The sequence below is a fragment of the Delphinapterus leucas genome, chromosome 11 (assembly GCF_059928025.1).
Source record: "Delphinapterus leucas isolate spDelLeu-1000000601 "Yukka" chromosome 11, BTC_Dleu_Yukka2, whole genome shotgun sequence".
NCBI classification, from domain to species: domain Eukaryota; kingdom Metazoa; phylum Chordata; class Mammalia; order Artiodactyla; family Monodontidae; genus Delphinapterus; species Delphinapterus leucas.
Genome location: NC_143139.1, coordinates 101,997,062 through 102,011,343, shown reverse-complemented (window position 1 = coordinate 102,011,343; position 14,282 = coordinate 101,997,062). Strand labels below are relative to the sequence as shown.

The following is a 14,282-nucleotide window of genomic DNA, read 5'->3' as shown; positions in this document are numbered from 1 at the left end:
TGGAATCAGTTCAGTGCTCCGGAGGTGGCCTAACCACAGGAGCAGTGGCACGGGGCCCCCAGGTGAAGGAGGGGCCCACGCTAGAGCTGAATTCTCCAGGCGCTGACATTTGGGCAACCACGGGTCTCTGAGCTCCCGGTCCGACCAGTGACCGGCTGCCGGTGTCTGCTCCTCCAAACCTCGCCCCGCCTTCCTGACCTGCTTTTGTTGAGCACCTACTGTCCGCAGCCAGCAGACACACCTCGCTAAGCCGTGCGTGGATCTCACCCATTTCGGCCCTTCTCTTCTTGGGGGCCCAGCCCGCTGAGTGAGCATGGATTCCTTGACGAGGGCAGAGCTGCTTCCGCCCTGTCTCGAGAGCCCGTGGAGCTACTTCCCCCAGAGCCGGGGGTGCAGGGCAGCCCCCACCCCCAATGCGCAGCCTTCCCCACGTGAAACCCACCTGCCTGCGTTTCTGCTCTCTCTATACTTAAACCCAGTCTTTCCGGAAGGGCCCCCGTTCAGTGGCGCTGGTCCACGCACGGGTGTCCTACACGGCCAGTGGAGACCCAGCTCAGCAGCAGTCAGCCTGCACCCGTCCCGAGCCCTCTGTCAACAACACTGGGGCCGCTCAGTGTTCTCTGGGGTAAGGCCCTTGTCCAAGGCTCTGAAAACTGACAGCTCACATCTCCACGTCTCGGTGGCCTCCGTGTCCCGGGCGGGCCAGGAAGACAAATGCCTTGGTCAGGCCCCCAGACAAGCACGGGGGCAGCAAGGTGGCTCTCACCTGCACACAAGCAGCCCCCACCCAGCCGCAGCCCACGGGGCCACCTCCCCTTCCTGCAGCTCCCCAGCCTGGACGGGAGCCAAGGGGACAGTGCAGGTGTGGCTGATGTCTCCTGGGGGTCCAGAAAGTCTGAGTCTTAGAGCTGGAATGAGGTGCCTGGGGGCTTAACACAGGCCTGCACTTTCTTATTTCAGAGAGAGCTTGAAAAATCCACACAAATGGGGTTTTAAAAGTGTATAGTCCTGTCTCTGTCAATTTACATTTTTGTGTGATATAGTTTAATACTGCCTGAGCAATAAATGCTAACATGTCAATGTGGCCCAGGTGCCTATTTAACTCTGGGTCTCTGGGTATTTCCGGGCCCAGATCTGAAACAACTGAGAGGTAAAGTGTAGGAGGGGGATGGGGGCGAGGGCCACCTTTTAATTCATTCATGATTTATGTTGCCCTGAGCCAGCCTGCAGTGGGATCTGGTGGAGACGGGAAAGGCACTGGGGCCCACCCAGGGGAATGCCCACCACCCCTCATTGAGTGGGCGCAGAACCTCACTTTCGGGTTATCTTGGGAAGTTAGATGCAAAATAAAGATTTTTAAACCAAATAAAGATGACATGTAGATTTGGGAAAGTTACCAGGAGGAAAGGCACTGATGGGGTGGGCGGGTCTTTCCTACTCACCCCTCCCTCCGCAAAGATGCTGGACCAGAGACGCAGGATATCTGGGTGGGCTGGGACACTGGCCAATGCTGGGAATCCCCGGGGAGGCGGGTCAGGCCCCACGAGTGACCCTGGGGACACCAGAGCACACTCCCTGGTGGGCTGGGGGCGTTCTGCTGGGGGACATCGGATGTTAGGTGCGGAGGGAGGCCCGAGGTGTGGACCAGAAAGAGGCCCGAGGGTCCCGGGACACAGCCTGCCCTGGACAGCCCGGCTGGTTCCGCAGGGTCGGGGGCCCGGGTGTGGCCCTCGGGTCTTTATGACCTGGGGGGCTCTGACTGCCAGGGCGGGTCTGTGTGACTCTGACACCCGGAGCGGGGCGGGACCGCGTGATCCCAGCCGGGGCGCGCGCCACTCGCTGGCCCTCCTCCCCGCGGACACCATGCCCGGCCCCCGGCGCCCCGGCCCCCGCGCGGGCCGCGGCCGCGCCTCGGACTGCAGCCCCTGCCGGGGGCCCCGCCTGGGTGCCCCCGGCCGCCGCCTGTGGGACCCCACGGCCCCCGCGCGCCGTCGTCCCCGGAGCCGCACTCTGAGCCACTCCCGCAGCCGCTCCCGCCGCCCCCTGCCGCCCGCGCGCCCGCGCAGCCCCACGCCCCGCGCCGGCCGCCGCCGAGCCGCGCTCCCCGGGCCCAGCTGCCGGCGCCCCGGTGCTGCCGCACAATGCGCCGCGCGGCCCGGGCCCGTCACCCCGGGCAACCGGAGGACGCGGGACGGCGCGACGGGGGGCGAGGGCACGGGCCCCCGCCCGGGTGAGCACGGGGCCAACCGCCCTCCGCTCCTCCGCCCCTGGGATTCTAGACCAACCCCGCGGAGTCCCGGACCTATCCTTCCTTCGGAGCTCCTGACCGCCCCCCTACTCCAGACCTGCCCAGCCCTACACTTCTGGACCCCGCCTTCGGCCCCCCCACCCTGACCCTAGTCTGCGTCCCCCCAACCCCAGACTTCCCCCTCCACCCCCGCCCTGCTCTCGCCCCTCTGAGTTCCCTGCTTCTATCAGCACTGATACCCCCTTGCAGGGGTCCATGCAGTGGAAGGGAGGAAAGTTGAGGTGCCCGAGGCCGAGGCCGGAATGGAACCGTCTGCGTCATCGGAAGGGGAGCGGAGAGGAGAATCTAGTCAGTATTGTCCTGGGCCCGCCGCCCTGGGTTTCCTGAAAGGGACGGCCAAGCTCAGGCTCGGGGAGGGGGCATCCATCTGTTCTGTTGATCTGTCTGCCCGTCCTTATTCCGAAGTACCTGCTTTAATTCCAGGAGCCTCGTAATGTCTTAATATTTCTCTGACTTTGTTCTTCAAGATGTGCTCAGGTTTTCTTGGACTTTTGCATTTTTAGAATCGATTGTTAATATAAGCCCCCCCAACAACCACACACACACACACACACACACACACACGCGAGTCCTGCTGGGATTTTGTGATTCCATTGAATGTGTAGATCAATTGGGGTGAGAATTAACATCTTAATACCCAGACTTCTGATCATGAACATTAGCTCTTTCATTCTTGTCAGTAAGGTTCCCACTTTTAGTTACAGGTGTGCAAGACCTTTTGTTAGAATCACTCCCAGATAATCCATGCTTAATACTGCTGTAGGTGGCATTTTTCAGTTTCATTTTCTAATTGTCTCTAGTGTATAGAAATACAGTTGAATTCATTTTCCTGGCTTGGTGGTTGGTGACCTTGGTAAATACACTACTAACTCATATAATTAGATTTATTACATACACAATCATCACCTGCAGATCTTTTCAGTCTTTATACCTCTTATTTCCTTTTCTTGCATTATTGCATGGGCTAGCACTTTTGAGTATAATGTTGAATAGATATGATATAGTGGACATCTTTTTTTGTTTCCACACTCAGGAGGAAAGTGCTCAGTGTTTCACCATGGAATATGATGTATAAGTTTTAAAAAATTTTTTAAACATGATTTTTTTTCACATTTCTTTGACTGTCAAGTTTTCTTTGGCAAATTTATCTAAAATATTGAATTTTCATTTTAGAACCTATTTTATAGTTATAATACAGAGGCCCTAAACTGATCCAGGTTCACCAGGATACCTTTCTCTAAGCCCTAGTGGTTAATATTTTCCCTATAAAATGTACAAGTATCTTTTAATTAAGTTGTCATTCACAAAAATTATAAATTAAACACCTACAAATTCTTGTTCCTATACGTTTTAAAGGAAGTTCCCTTTATTCCTAGTTTACTGAGAGTTTTAAAACAAGTAGTTATTACATTTTATATGTTTTCTTCTGCATATTTTTTCCTTTAGTCTATCAAATGACTACGTTATGGATTTTCAAATATTAAACAAACTTTGTATCCCTAAAACAAATACCACATGGTCAAGTGTACTGTTTTATATGTCACTGGATTTGATTTACAAATATTTTAAGAGTTTTGTGTCTATTTTTATAAGCAAGATTGGCTTGTAATATTTCTTTCTTTTAAAAAGGTCCTTGTCAGATTTTGGTGTTAAATGTATGACCTCATAAAAAAAACTTGAAAAAGAAAAAAAAAGAAAGGGTTGAAAAGGCTTTTCTACTTTCCTCTTTAGTGATAGGGTTTATATGGGGGTTTTTGGGGTTTTTTTTTTTTTATGAAATATTTGGACAGATTGACCTGTAATGCCATCTAGGCCTGGCTTCATTGTGGGAAACATTTTAAATATGGAGTTAATTTGTTTAACAGAAATAGTCCCATCTGGATTTTCTATTTCTTTTATGTCACTTTTGATAAGCAGTGTCATTTAAGGAAAATGTCCATTTCATATGAATTGCCAAATTATTGACATGTGGATGTTTATAATATCTTTTTTTATTGAAGTATAGTTGATTTACAATGTTGTGTTCATTTCAGGTATACAGCAAAGTGATTCAGCTATATATAATATATATATATATATGCTTTTTCAGATTCTTTTCCATTATAGGTTATTACAAGATATTATTCCCTATGCTATACAGCAGGTCCTTTTTGTGTATTTATTTTGTAGATAGTAGTGTGTATCTGTTAATCCCAAACTCCTAATTTATTCCTCCCCCCACCTTTCTCCTTTGGTAACCGTAAGTTTGTTTTCTATATCTGTGAATCTATTTCTGTTTTTAAGTAAGTTCATTTGTATCATTTTTTTAGATTCCACATATAAGTGATATCAAATGATATTTGTCTCTCTCTGTCTGACTTACTTCACTTAATATGATAATCTCTAGGTCCATCCATGTTGCTGCAAATGGCATTATTTCATTCTTCTTTGTGGCTGAGTAATATTTCATTGTATATGTATATATATGTATACCACATCTTCTTTATTCATTCATCTGTTGATGGACATTTAGGTCTCTTCCATGTCTTGGCTACTGTAAATAGTGCTGCCGTGAACATGGGGGTGCAGGTACCTTTTCAAATTAGAGTTTTCGTCTTTTCTAGCTATACACCCAGGAGTGGGATTGCTAGATCATATGGTAACCCTATTTTTAGTTTTTTAAGTAACCTTCATTCTGTTCTCCATAGTGGCTACACCAATTTACGTTCCCACCAACAGTGTAGGAGGGTTCCCTTTCCCCACACCCTTTCCAGCATTTATTATTATTTTATTATTTTTGATGGTGGCCATTCTGACTGGTGTGAGGTGATACCTCATTGTAGTTTTGATTTGCATTTTTCTAGTAATTAGTGATATTGAGCATCTTTTCATGGGCCTATTGCCATTTGTATGTCTTCTTTGGAGAAATGTCTGTTTAGATCTTCTAAATCCCATTTTTTGATTGGGTCATTTGTTTGATACTGAGCTGTTTATATATTTTGGAAATTAATCCCTTGTCAGTTGCATCATTTGCAAATTTGTTCTTCCAGTCCATAGGTTGTCTTTTCATTTTGTTTATGGTTTCCTTTGCTGTGCAAAAGCTTTTAAGCTTAATTAGGTACCATTTATTTATTTTTGCTTTTATTTTCATTACTTTAGGAGATGGATCAAAAAAATATTGCTGCAATTTATGTCAAAGAGTGTTCTCCCTATGTTTTCCTCTAGGAGTTTTATCCAGTCTTACATTTAAGTCTTTAATCCATTTTGAGTTTATTTTTGTATATGGTATTAGAGAATGTTCTAATTTCATTCTTTTACCTGTAGCTGTCTAGTTTTCTGAGCACCACTTATTGAAGAGGCTGTCTTTTCTCCATTGTATATCCTTGCCTCATAGATTAATTGACCATAAGTACATGAGTTTATTTCTGGGCTCTCTATCCATTGATCTATATTTCTGTTTTTGTGCCAGTACCATACTGTTCTGATTACTGTAGCTTTGTAGTATAGTCTGAAGTCAGGGAGTGTGACACTGCCAGCTCCCTTCTTCTTTCTCAAGATTGTTTTGGCTATTCAGGGTCTTTTGTGTTTCCATACAAATTTAAAAATGATTTGTTCTAGTTTTGTGAAAAATGCCATTGGTAATTTGGTAGGGATTGAATTGAATCTATACATTGCTTTGGCTAGTGCGGTCATTTTAATATATTGATTCTTCCAATCCAAGAACACAGTATATCTTTTCATCTGTTTGTGTCATCTTCAATTTCTTTCATCAGCATCTTATAGTTTTTGGACTACAGGTTTTTTTGCCTGCTTAGGTAGGTTTATCCCTAGGTATTTTATTCTTTTCAATGCAATGATAAATGGGATTGTTTTCTTAATTTCTCTTTCTGATCTTTTGTTGTTAGTATATAGAAATGCAACAGATTTCTGTATATTAATTTTGTATCCTACAACTTTGTACTGAATTCACTGATGAGCTCTAGTAGTTTTCTGGTGGCATCTTTAGGATTTTCTATGTATAGTATCATGTTGTCTGCAAACAGTGACAGTTTTACTTCTTCCTTTCCAATTTGGTTCCTTTTATTTCTTTCTCTTCTCTGATTGCTGTGGCTAGGACTTCCAAAATTATGCTGAATAAAAGTGGTGAGAGTGGGCATCCTTGTCTTGTTCCTGGTCTTAGAGGTAATGCTTTTCACCACTGAGTATGATGTTAGCTGTGGGTTTGTCATATATGGACTTTATTATGTTAAGATAGGTTCCCTCTAAGCCTGCTTTCTGGGGAGTTTTCATCATAAATGATGTTGAATTTTGTCAAAAGCCTTTCCTTCATCTATTGAGATGATCACGTGGTTTTTATTCTTCAGTCTGTGAATGTGGTGTATCATGTTGACTGATTTGTGGATATTGAAGAATCCTTGCATCCCTGGGATAAATCCCACGTGATCATGGTGTCATGGTGTATGATCCTTTTAATGTATTGTTGGATTCAGTTTTCTGGTATTTTGTTGAGGATATTTGCATCTATGTTCATCAGTGATATTGGCCTATAATTTTCTTTTTTTGTAGTATCTTTGTCTGGTTTTGGTATCAGGGTGATAGTGTCCTCATAGAATGAGTTTGTGAGTGTTTCTTCCTTTGCAGTTTTTTGGAATAGTTTCAGAAGGATAGGTGTTAACTCTTCTCTAAATGTTTGGTAGAATTTACCTGTGCAGCCATCTGATCCTGGACTTTTGCTGGTTGGGAGTTTTAAAATTACTAATTCAATTTCAATACTGGTAATTGGTCTGTTCATATTTTCTGTTTCTTCCTGGTTCAGTCTTGGGAGAGTGTACCTTTCTAAGAATTTGTCCATTTCTTCTAGGTTGTCCACTGTATTGGCATAGAGTTGCTTGCAGTAGTCTCTTATGATCCTTTATATTTCTGTGGTGTGGGTTGTAACTTCTCCTTTTTCATTTCGGATTTTATTGATTTGGGCCCTCTTCCTTTTCTTCTTGATGAGTGTAGCTAAAGATTTATCAATTTTGTTTACCTTTTCAAAGAACCAGCTTTTAGTTTCATTGATCTTTTCCATTGTTTTTTTTTAGTCTCTATTTCATTTATTTCTGCTCTGATCTTTATGATTTCTTTCCTTCTACTAACTTTGGGTTTCCTTTGTTCTTCTTTTTCTAGTTGCTTTAGGTGTAAGATTAGGTTGTTTTTTCTTGTTTTTCTAGTTGCTTTATGTGTGAGATTAGGTTGTTTATTTGAGATTTTTCCTGTGTCCTGAGGTAGGCTTGTATCGCTACACCTTCCGTCTTAGAACTGCTTTTGGTATTATGTCTGACAGAGTTTGGATTGTTGCGTTTCCGTTTTTATTTGTCTCCAGATATGTTTTAATTTCCTCTTTGACTTCTTCAGTCACTCATTGGTTGTTTAGTAGCATATTGTTTACCCTCCACCTGTTAGTGTTTTTTGCGGTTTTTTTTCTTGTAGTTGATTTCTAGTCTCATAGTGTTGTGGTCAGTCTATTTAAAGGTTTATCAATTTGAAAAAAAATGTTTCAAAGATCCAACTTTTGGTTTTGCTAATTTTCTCTATAGTACATTTGTGGGTTTTCTTAAAAAAATTATTTATTTTTAATCTTGGCTGTGTTGGCTCTTCATTGCTGCACGCAGGCTTTCTCTAGTTGCAGAGAGCGGGGGCTACTCTTCGTTGCGGTGCACGGGCTTCTCATTGCAGTGGCTTCTCTTGCTGTGGAGCACAAGCTCTAGGCGCAGGCTCAGTAGTTGTGGCGCACGGGCTTAGTTGCTCCACGGCATGTGGGATCTTCCTGGACCAGGGATCAAACCCGTGTCCCCTGCGTTGGCAGGCAGATTCTTAACCACTGTGCCACCAGGGAAGTCCCCCCAAAAACATTTTATTAATGTCTCCTCTGGTAATATCTGGTATTGATAATTTGTTTGGGTTTGAATTTGCTGGTAGTTTTCTGGTGATTTCTTTGGGTTTGACTTTGAGGTGATCTTTCTCATATCTGAGATGGATGCTTCACTGACTGTCCTTAGCCTTTATTATTTTCCACAATTTGCGTCTACAGCTACAAATCGCTTTATAAACAGAACCTAGCTACAAGATTCGATACTTGGTATTTTAACTCTCATTTAGTTAAGAAACGTGCATTACTTTTTATCCCGATCTCCTCTTTGACGCGGGTTATTCAGAAGCACACTTGTGAAATGTGTGTTAATCTCCTGTAGTTACTTTGTCTTCTGATTAAACTCCCTGACTTCACGGCTCTGTGATCAGGGGACATGATCTATGTGGCTACTGTCCCTTTGAAATTGGTTAAGAACATCTCCGTGGTCAATTTTAATAAACGTTCCCTGTGTCCTGGAGTGGGCAGGATGGCGGCCACTGAGTGAGGTGTTCTGTGTGCGCGTGAGGTGAGGGTCGGACAGCCGCATTCAATCCTCATCCTCACTGACCTTTGTGGTTGTGTCAGTGACCGAGGGCAGTGCCTGTGTCTGCAGCTGAGGCCACTGTGTCCTCCTGGTGGTCCTGCCAGCCCTGCTCTGGTTCATAACTGACTTTGCCCAGAACCCCCCACGTGTGGAAGCCCTCAGATGCACCTTGGTATCTGCTTTGTCAGTTGGATGTATTGTATTTTTTTTCCCCGAGTCTAGGGTTTGCCTTCTCGTTTTCTTAGCCGAGGAGAACATTTCAATTTTGATGAAGTCTGATCTGCCCATTTTAGCTTCGATGGTCAGTGCTTTTGTGGAGCATCTCGGACTTGCTGCCTAGCCCGAGGCTCTGAGAGCCCCTCCCGGCTCCTGTGCACGCTTTCACACTTGCGCCTGTGACCCACGTCCAGTTACCGTGTGTCCCCAGGTGGGGCTAGGGCTCCCCTCTCCGTGTGGACGGGCCGCTGCTGCAGCCCCACCCCCGCTCAGGGCCTCAGTGCTCTCCCTTGCCTGCATCAGTTGGCTCCGAGGATGTGCGTCTCTGGGGTCCACGGGGTGGAGGGAGCTGCAGGTGGAGCAGGTGGGTGGGTGGCCTGCCTGCCCACCTGGGATGCTCTTTGGACGTCCAGGGACCATGGGTCCAGGAGGCGTCGGGAGGTCGGATGGCCGGCCGGGGTGTGTACGTTGCAGGAGCATCTGCCCCGTGGAATTCTAGCCACCATCTGGGATGAGATGGCTCAGGGTGGACGGGGAGGTGAAGCACAGATGTCTGCGGTCCAGGCCTGGGCCTGGCCACAGTCAGGGCGTGGGGAGAGAGAAGGGGTGGCAGTGATGGAAGGAGAGCAGGGCTCAGGGGAGCAAGGACTGGCCGGCTGAGTGTCCAGTGCTGGCAGAGACCTGGACGCAGGGAGTGACCACGGGATTGGCCTGTGCATGTGTGACCTTGGTCCGAGCTTGTCTGTGGCGGAGCCAGCAGACGGGCTGTGGAGAGAGGAGAGGCGAGAGGTGGAGGAGGGAGTGGGCAGGGTGCAGGGATGAGGGTTTTCATTGTAATGTTTATATGGATGCTGCTACGCTTGCTGTGTGCTGATGGGAGTCTGCTGGCCAGGGTCCAGAGAGGACCCCAGAGGGGCTGGTGGCCAGAAGCCTGGCCCAGGCAGAGGCTGAGGGCTGACCGAGTGCTGTGGGGGGCTGGACATGGGGATTAGGCTGGTGTCTCCTGAGTCCGAATGTCACTTGTTCGCTCTTCCCTTTGCCTTGATGTCTGTTTCTCTTTTGTAGAATTAAAACGAGGAATTTCCCAAGACTTGATTTCTTCCCCCAAATTAGACAAATACAAAATAGCAAGACAATTAACGGACAAGGCAATCAAGGTAAATGCTCTTTGGGGCTCGGGGGGAGGGGTACTTTTAAGAACAGAAATTCGTTTTGGAATTTGGAGAGTGAGTTCGTTGCCTCTGACGCCCCCCTGCCCATGTGAGGCGGCCCCCGCAGTCCTGGCCCCCACGTGGAGGCTTCTGCCAGTTACTTTATGTTTCAGCTGTACTTTTGAAATAGGTAATGCTTTCAAAATTCAAAAAACGCAGACACATACACGGTAAAAATCTCTCCTGCAGCCATGCAGTCGTGTGACTGCAGCTGTGGACACACATCCCAGACAAGGGACAGGCTCCTAGTGACTCACAGACCCCCTCCCATCCACTCCCCCCGCCCCAGGCTCCCGGGTGACACAGTGAGGACACTTGCATGTGAGAGGGGTTTGTGCCCAGGAGAGGAACTCTGGGGCTCGAGTGGGGCAGCTGGCATACCCACCCACTTCCTCAAGGGGGAGGCCTACCTTTCAGCTGAATGGGAGAATTTGGGGGAGATAAAGAAGGACAAGCGTTCTTCAAATGGGGGCAGGTGGCTCCACGGCTACCACTTTGAGAACGTGATCCTCTGTCCTTATCACGCGTTTGCGTTGCTCAGGCCGGGACAGTGGGGAAGCACTGACAAATCCAACACACATTGACACGTGGAAATGTGCTCATTCCCTTAACTTTCTCCTGAAGCACAGCACACACATGCGAGTGTACAGATCATAAGTGCACAGCTCAGGCTGTGATGGGCTGGATGTACCTGGAGAGAGAAGCACAGCACAGGTGACGTATGTAATCAGCATGAACCCCTGCAGACATGACAGCACCTCTGCCCCCTTGGAAGCTGCCTCCCGCCCTAGTTATTCCCAAATCCTGGCAACCACAGATGTGCCCTTTGTGCTTCCTACCACTGTCCTTTCTGGGGCTTCATATAAGTAGAATTTAATTTTCAGATTTTCTTCTGAGACCTTAAAACATATAAACATTCAGGGCTACAAACATCCCACTAAGTACTGCTTTAGCTGCATTTCAAAAGATTTCATTTTGTAGTGTTTTTGATGAGATTCAGTTCAAAGTATTTTCTAATTCATATTATTGCTTTTCATTGATTGTGTGTTACTTAAAACTATGGTTCTTAATTTCTAAACTGGTGGCTACTTTTCTAGTTATTTTGTTATTGATTTCTAGTTTGATTGCCTGTGGTTGAGGATGTAATGGGTACAATGTTATTCCGTTGAAATGTGTTCATACCTGCTTTATACCTAGCATTTTGTTAATTTATATAAAAGTTGATGTAGAGTGCTGTATTCACAGCCATCAGGGTAGAGCTTGTTATTTGCGTTGTTGAAGTCTTCTAGCCTTATTGAAATTTTTTGTCTCTGTGTTCTCTAATTTACTGAGAGAAGCATGTTAAATATCCTATTGTAATTGGGGATTTGTCTACTTTGTGTTTCTGCCAGTTTTTGCTCTATATAATTTATAGCCATCTTAATGGGTGCAAATGTATCTTTCTGGTGAATTGAATGTTTGCTTTAAATTATGGGATGATTTTCTTTACTTTAGTGATGTTTATTTGTCCCAAAGGCTATTCTGTCTCATATATAGATCCTTTTATTTTTTATCTATCTGTAGGGTTGTGCTTTTGATTTTCTCCTGTAAACAACATAGATTTAGATTTTAAAAAGATATAGTCTGGCACTCTTTACCTTTTAACTGGAGCATTTTGTGTATTTATCTATAATTAAACACTGGTATATTCCCATCGTGTTTCATTCATTTGATTTGCACTGTCTGCTCAGTTTTCCTCTCCTTTCATGCTTCCTTGTGGACTGACTACTTTTTATTATTCCATTTTCCCTCTCTTATGTTAGAAATCTTGTACTCTTTTTTGTCCTTTTGTAGTTCCCTTATGTATTGTCCTGTGCTGACTTACTAAAGTTAATCAGATTTTCTGAAGTCATTCAGTTCGACTCCAGTTAAGGAGAGGATTGGACGCAGCTGGGAGGTCTTGCTGGAGCTGCAGGGCACTGACATTCCTGCTGTTGTCATACTCCCTGCCCGCCTCTCCTCACAGTGGCCCCTGTCGTGGTGCACGGCCCTGTCGAGGGTGAGGCCAGGCTTTGGACTGAGGTTCTGATTAGAAGGGGGCTTGGAGGTCTTTCATGTGGGCGCTGGGACTTGAGCTCTCAGGGTCTGGCCACAAGCCCTCACGTTCTTGGCATGTGTTCCCAGTCTTCCCGCTGGGACCCGTGTTAGCTACCAATGCTGCTTGACAAATCACCATGAATTTAGCCGCTTAAACACACCACGTATTATCTCCTGTGGGTCAGGGGTCCAGGCTGGGTCCTCTGCTCAGTGTCTGTCAAGGGTGAAATGAAGCATCAGCCAGATGGGGTCTCATCTGAAGGCTCAACAGGGGAAGGACCTGCTCCCAAGCTTCCTCAGCTTGTTGGCAGAATTAATTTCCTTGTGGCACCTTCTTCAAAGCCAGCAGTGGAGAGAGACAGTCTCTGCTGTTTTCAATCTCTGACTTGAGAGAATCCTGGACCCTCTTTTAAGCGGCACACCTGATTAGGTCAGGCCCACCCAGGATAATCTGTCTTTGAAATTCAGAGTCTAATTAGGGGCCCTAGTGAGTTTGAGCTGCCTCCCCCTGCTGCCCTGGCCTCCCCTCCTGCTCTCACAAGCTCATGAGGCCCTAAGCTCACTGCTGACCATACCCCTGTTCCCTGCCCCTGCCCTGCAGCTGCTGCCCTCTGACCCTGTCCAATGGATGTGTCCAGGCTGCATCCTCAGCAGCATGGGCCCTGGGGCTCCAGCATGACCATCACTCTCCTGCCCCCTGTCCCTCATCTGGGAAGGCAGAGGATGCAAGCTACCAACTCCCTGCCTGGCCCCTGGCAGCTGGCCTCATTCCCACAGTGATGGGCAGAGCCCCTAGCTCCCCTGGTGCTGGCCCTGGGCAGTTCGCACTGCCCCTCCAGCCATTGGTGGGCATTTGTTCCCCCCTCTCCTCTCAAACCTCGAGCAGCTCCCCCACCCCAGGCATGAGGGGCGGTCACCTTTGCAGAGAAAAGAAAGCCGCAGAGCACAGGCCCTCGGGCCCTGTCCTGCATCCCACCTTTCAGACCTGGAGCTGCCCTGAGCTGGGGTCTGAGCCTCAGGAAGCATCGAGGTCCTGGCTGTGCTGTGCCTCCTGGCCTCCACGTTTGGGGCAGCAGGCACACACACGGCGGAGTGGGCCTGCCCGGGGGCTGCCCGGCCCCAACCCGTCGGCTGTCCCAACGCTCCTGGGTGATTTTCTCAGAGCAGAACACAGGTGTCTTCCCGCCGGTGCAGCCTGTGTCATCCTGATAGTAGACTCCTCTTGCAGAGATAAAATTAACTCAATTCTTTAATTTCAAATACACTCTTGCAATTCAAGGAAAAGAAGATCTTCTCCATCTACGGACACTCCCCGGTGATCCGGGCCTCCCTGCGGAGGAAGGGCTGGGTGGAGAAGAGGTTCCACTTTCTGCCCAAGGTCGTTCCGAGTGTCAAAGACGAAGGGGAAGGAGTGCCAGGTAGAGTATCGGAGGTGTCTTGTGTTTCGGTGTGAGAAGTTTGTGTGTATGTCACGAGGACCCAGACGTGAGTCGGTTCTGCGGGTCCTGTGCTGTGGCCTCACCCCTGGGGACAGAGTCACCTCCCGGCCCCCACCCCAGGCGTCCAGGCACTGGCGAGCCCTTTCAAACCCTGGTACTGGTCACTTCTTGGTGTCCCACGGTCCATGCTCAGACCTCCCCCTGTGTCTGGATGGTGTTCATCGTCCTTTAGCGGCCTGGCCCTGACTGTCCCTCCTCTGGCCCCATGCTTGGCCCCTGGCAGTGCCCACTGCACCCAGCCCCTGGTCACGGGTCCTCCCTGACCCCACCTGTGCCTGCCCCCTGCTCTGCACAAAGTCTTCATCCTCTTGGCTCCAGGGTCTGCGCTGGGCCCTGTCCCACACGGTGCTTGAGACCCAGCTCACGGCCCTGCCCACGTCCCGGGTCCCCGACCCTGGCACGGCCCCTGGCGGGGGTGCCATGCAGTGGACACCCGAGCCTGACTCGACCCTGCTCCTTTCGGAACCCACAGGGGCACCTGCTCCGCACTGGGCCCCGTCGTGGGCCCGGCTGTGGTCACGCCTTCCCGCCATGATGCACTGACATCTCCTGTGTG

The 14,282-nt window shown here is 47.9% G+C and overlaps 1 protein-coding gene across 1 annotated transcript in view; it reads left to right on the top strand.

The window, feature by feature from the left end:
* Nucleotides 1–1,722: 1,722 nt before the first annotated feature.
* Nucleotides 1,723–14,282, top strand: part of TTLL8 (tubulin tyrosine ligase like 8) — a 42,206-nt gene continuing 29,646 nt past the window's right edge. Inside the window, 4 exon segments of the mRNA XM_089921604.1 lie at nucleotides 1,723–2,230; nucleotides 2,498–2,596; nucleotides 10,006–10,097; nucleotides 13,507–13,645. Coding sequence (XP_089777730.1) covers nucleotides 1,741–2,230; nucleotides 2,498–2,596; nucleotides 10,006–10,097; nucleotides 13,507–13,645 — 820 coding nt within the window. The 5' untranslated portion in view covers nucleotides 1,723–1,740.